Here is a 5,034-nt window from a genome sequence, read left to right on the forward strand (position 1 = left end):
GAGGATCCGAGGGTTGGCATCCACTAAAGTGGGTCATCTTTTAAGACCAAAATTACACAACGTTTACTCATTGAAATGAATTTAAGTAGCTACGAAAACAAAGATCAAATCTAAACAAAATTGAAGAACACAAACAGCATTGTAATAGAGTTTGACGTTGTGCTTAATAAAGTGAGACATGATTTGCCAAATCATTAAAATGATTGAATGATGTTAAACATTGGTTTTGCAATTTTCCGCTAATAAAAGAACGAGCATTTATTTTATGTAAACTTTTGGCAAATTGTCATGGTCGGGCAAGATGGTGCTGGTATATAAACTGAAGTGGTGTTATATTTATGCTTCTGATTCCTATGTTTTAACATCATTTGTCTTGTATTTTATTATCAGGTAATTTTCATTTAATTTAATGAAAATTTTAGTTTTGTATATATTAGATTGTTTTTTTTAATAACAATAAAAATAAAAATAAATGTTGCACAACCCCTCACCCCCTTCCCCTAAATGGTAAGAAATTGAAATGAAACGACAAAAATAACGTCTATACGTCTAGCCAACCAAACTTTTCCTCAAAAAGTTTAATCATATTCATAGGCCGAAATATGTCAACAAATTGTTTGAAAAATTGTTTAGCGGCATAAAAGATTGGTGATGAAGATTAGCAACGCAAACGACTATTGTATGAAAGTTGGATTATAGTCCCTCTCAAATGGAAATTCGAACTTGGGCAATCATCATAAATAATTAGAGTTGTTCATACTTTTAAAAAAAAGTTTAAACTATTAGGTTTGATAGTGTAGGTGTTCCCAAAATGGATAGTGTACGGGTTTTCTTGGTTTTATCATACCTCTTAAGGTATGGGCTTCTTGTTAATTCACCCGTCTCATCATATTTCTTGGGCTAGGTGGTATGGCCTGATTTAGGTCACCAAAAATCAACCTTGGGAATATTTATGCCATCATTCATTTATGTGTTGAAAATGACACTTTTAAGGTTGTTCAAAGCAAACCCACATAAAAGAAAGACAATCTACAATTTAATCACGTATTACTCATCCTATCCACAAAACCAACACATTTAGAAACAAAAATCAAAACAATAAACAAATTTTATTTTATCCTCTTCTTTCTAAGTTGACTTTGTAAACTCACCATTAGACTCTTCCACAGACTTTGTAAAATCACCTTTAGACTCTTTTACTGCGTTTGGAAAACCCGAAGGAGACTCTTCTTCTGCAACTTTATCTTCGTCTTTCACAGCTTTTATAACCAGAAGAGCCAACAATGGATAACTTACAGTCGTAAGCACCCAATTCACAATCAATTGAGTCATGTATGGCACTTTGTGCGTATCGATTTGCCAAGCCACTGCTCCTCCTGCACTCTGCACCCCCTTGTAAAACCCCACATACCTGCAACACCATTATTATAAGAATTCTAAATCTTTCTCAACAAACAATGAGAAGAATTGCTTGAAATAGAAGGATAGATAGATTGATACCTGCTAAGAATGGCGGAATCATCGGCCAAAGCACCAATCACCCAGTAAATCATGCTCTGAAACATTGCGTCTAATAAACCGTAACTGAAATAAAGCACAAACGGTCCGGCGAAATCGCTGCCGGAGTTCTTGAAATCCAGAATCTTCACCGTCTTGCTCACCACATCATGGTGGTTATAACCCCTTTGATTAAACATCCCGCCGATCCAAATCCCCGTGCTGAGCACCGCCACAACTCCGATTCCAGCCAACCCCCTCGTCTTCCTGCTTTTGAAGCTGAAATCCATGATGTAACCGATCATTACAGACCCAATCATCTGGGCTCCCCAATAGAACACGTTGTTTAATCCTCTGGTTCTAAGAGTAAACAGGGCTCCATTCACGTTATTGAATTGATAACTGTAGAAGAAGTTACTCCCCCATGCTGCCGGTATGATTAACATCATCTTCCAGTTGGTGAAGAGTTTCGCGATTGCCACTGATTCAGTCATCACATTGGAGTACGTAATGTTGGTACAACGAGACCCATCGTTTCGAATTACTTTTCTCGGGTGTAAAATTGCTAGCGAGAGTAGGGTTCCTATCGTCATAAAAACCATAAATCCGATGTATGTTCCGTCGTTGACGGAAACCGCATCTTCGCGGTTGTAATTCATGATGAAGGGTATGAGACCACCGATGACTCCACCCATGTTGAAGATGCTCCAGAACATAGAGATGTATGTTCCTTTACGGTGGGTAGGTGGGTATGAGGTCATGATAGCTCCCTGGCCGGCCCAGAGGAGACCGGCGCCGACACCGAGAAGAGCGCCGGCAACGATGGCGAAAGCTTGATGTTTGTGGTGGTTGTAGTAGAGGAAGGATCCGGCGTAGAGGATGTATGTGGAGCAGCCGGCGAAGAGGGTGAGTCTGGGACCAAGGATGTTGTAGATTCCGCCGCCGAGAATGCCGAAGATGGCGAAGGTGGTGTAGAGAGCGGTGTTGGCATTATTCGCGGCGGTGTGGTCAACCTGACCACCACCACCCATGCCGGATAAGGCGTTGAACATGCCTGGGCAGCAAAAACAGACTAATCCGATTAAACCTACTTGAATGAGAGGAGAATTGTATCGGAAAAGGGAGTTTTTAGTCCCATCTGCGACTGAGACTGGTGATCCAGTTTCTTGGTCTCCTTTTGCAACCATGATTGATTGCTTGGAGATAATGTTTGAGAGAGAGAGAGAGAGAAATGTTGAAAGAGTAGTGAGGAAAGAGTGACAGACTTTAGGAAGAAGCAAGAATGAATTTATGGCGATGGACAAGACAACTAAGGCGAATTAATAAATGAAAGGTCGACAAAAACAAAGAAAGACAAAGGGTTGATTGACATGTACAATTTATTAATATTAAAATAAATGGACAGACGGCAAATTTTCATTTCAAGTTTTATTTAAATATTTTTATATCAGTCCCTGCGATTTGTATAGATGTTCCATATTACACCCATAGTTTTTTATAAATAGTTGTAAATTATTTAATCTTGTAGTTTTTATTATACATGTATATGTTTTAAATAGTTTCAAATTACTATCTTATTTGTTTTTTTAAAAGTTATTATATAATTATACCACTAGTCTATATAAATATAAATAAACATATTTCTTTTATTTATCAACACTTTATTAACAATAGTGTAGAAAACGAAAAAAATCAGTTTTTATAAAATATCTCAAAATAATTAGTTTTTATTATAAACTATCAAATAGCTAAAATATTTCAATTTTTTTTTAAAGGCAATATGCAACCTACTACAAAATTGAAAATCAAAAGCGACGGATTTTGTGGAAGTATGCATTGTGTTGAACAATATATATCATTTCTCATCCAATATAACGTTTTTGTTTGAAATTATGCATTTAGTCCAATAATATCGCAAAACCTAGTAAGAGAAAAATTTCTTGTAAAAACAAATGTTTGTTGTGGCATTTTAGACATGGAATTTTCATCCAACCCGGTTGGGAACCCGGTTTCAGGCATGAAAATTTCATACTACATCGTTGAAGTAACTTGTGTTGTTTATTTTTATTTTTATTTTTTTCATCTTTTTTTTAAACTAAATATTGGTTTGAGTTTTTTGACGTTTAACAATTAAAAAAAATTCAAATCAAAAAGATTTTACGCATTATATGACTTTGGATCATATTAATTTGTATCATGAAAATTTGAATCATATAATTTTGTATGATAAAATTTCCAATCATATCATTTTTTATCATAAAATTATAAATTATATCATTTTGATTCATAGTAGTTCGGATTATATCATTTATGAATCATATGATTTAAATCATAATCATAGAGGCGTGAAGGTGGGACACACACACACACACAAACATATATATGTGACACTCTAAAAATTCAAACCAATTTAAACTTTTCAAAAACAACTCAGTTTTGTTAAATTATTACAAAAAGGTTTTCAATATAATTATTATCAGAGTCTTCCCAGAGCCATATCGTAAAACATAAACATGAGGAGCGGTACGATCACACCTTCGCCTTGCCACGGTCTCCTGAAGTACCTGAAAAACATTAAACCACAACTGTAAGCCCGAAAGCTTAGTGAGATACACCCAAAATACCAACCACATAAACCATACACATAACATATCATAACATAATATAACAACCATGCACTTCGGGTCTACTGTGTGACTGGTACGCTGCACCGGGCCTTCAGTCCACCTGGTCCACCCTCCGAGTCTAGCCATATCCCTCGAGTCTGCAGTGTGGTTGGTCCGCCCGCAGCGGGCCTTCAACCCACCTGGTCCACTCTCTGAGTCTACAGTATGACTGGTCCGTCCGCATTGGGCCTTCAGTCGGCTTGGTCCACTCTCCGAGCCTCGACAGGTCTGGTCCGACCTCGTGGGGCCTACAGCCTATCTGGACCGCTCGTTGGGCCTTCGGGATAACCGGTCCGCCCTGAGTATATTGTCCTACAGCACAAAGCAGGACTCGCCTCAACCCAACCCCAGTCAAACAACCATGTGCACATAAACATATAATCATATAACAATTCACATCTAATCAAACCGATATAGCAGATCACATAACATAACATCCTCTAAACAGAATACCGACCTAACCGGTCACTAGCATAGCATCATCCTATATACCAGGATATCGACCTTAACTAGGTCTCTAACATATACCATCCTAACTACCAGGATGCAAACATAGCAAAGCAACAACATAACACGATACCCGTATTAAAATCCGATAAAGGGTCGGCCTTGGTGCCTTAGACCCTGTTGATATAGTGAGGATAACTCACCATGCAACTGTTGACTGAAAAGATAAGATCATGCTGCTCCAACCTCCGACACGAACTCCACCCCTGATAATACCAAAAGACTGAATCCAATAAATACCAATAATTACCAAAATGCCCTTGGAAGTCAACTGGTCAACTCTTGGTCAAAGTCAAAGCCCGCTGACTCGGCGAGTCCCTCAACTCTGAAAAATCCCATCTCAACTCACTGAGTCATCCCTTGA

General features: G+C 37.8%; 1 protein-coding gene across 1 annotated transcript; it reads right to left on the reverse strand.

Annotated features, from left to right (window-relative positions):
- Window positions 1–940: 940 nt before the first annotated feature.
- LOC145030607 (UNC93-like protein 1) lies at window positions 941–2,792 on the reverse strand. Its single transcript, XM_078978980.1, has 2 exons — window positions 1,501–2,792; window positions 941–1,411 (listed from the first exon to the last, which is right to left on the reverse strand). The coding sequence occupies exons 1-2, from the start codon at window positions 2,682–2,684 to the stop codon at window positions 1,129–1,131; spliced, it is 1,467 nt and encodes a 488-aa protein (XP_078835106.1). The 5' UTR covers window positions 2,685–2,792; the 3' UTR covers window positions 941–1,128.
- Window positions 2,793–5,034: the final 2,242 nt, after the last annotated feature.

Source organism: Lactuca saligna, chromosome 2 (assembly GCF_052625555.1).
Source record: "Lactuca saligna cultivar CGN05327 chromosome 2, ASM5262555v1, whole genome shotgun sequence".
Taxonomy (NCBI): Eukaryota; Viridiplantae; Streptophyta; class Magnoliopsida; order Asterales; family Asteraceae; genus Lactuca; species Lactuca saligna.

Coding starts and splice junctions, on each gene's coding strand:
- LOC145030607 (XM_078978980.1), bottom strand. CDS start 2,684: ATGGTTGCAAAAGGAGACCAAGAAACTGGATCACCAGTCTCAGTCGCA. Junction 1,412..1,500: donor GATTCCGCCATTCTTAGCAG/GTATCAATCTAT, acceptor ATGGTGTTGCAG/GTATGTGGGGTTTTACAAGG.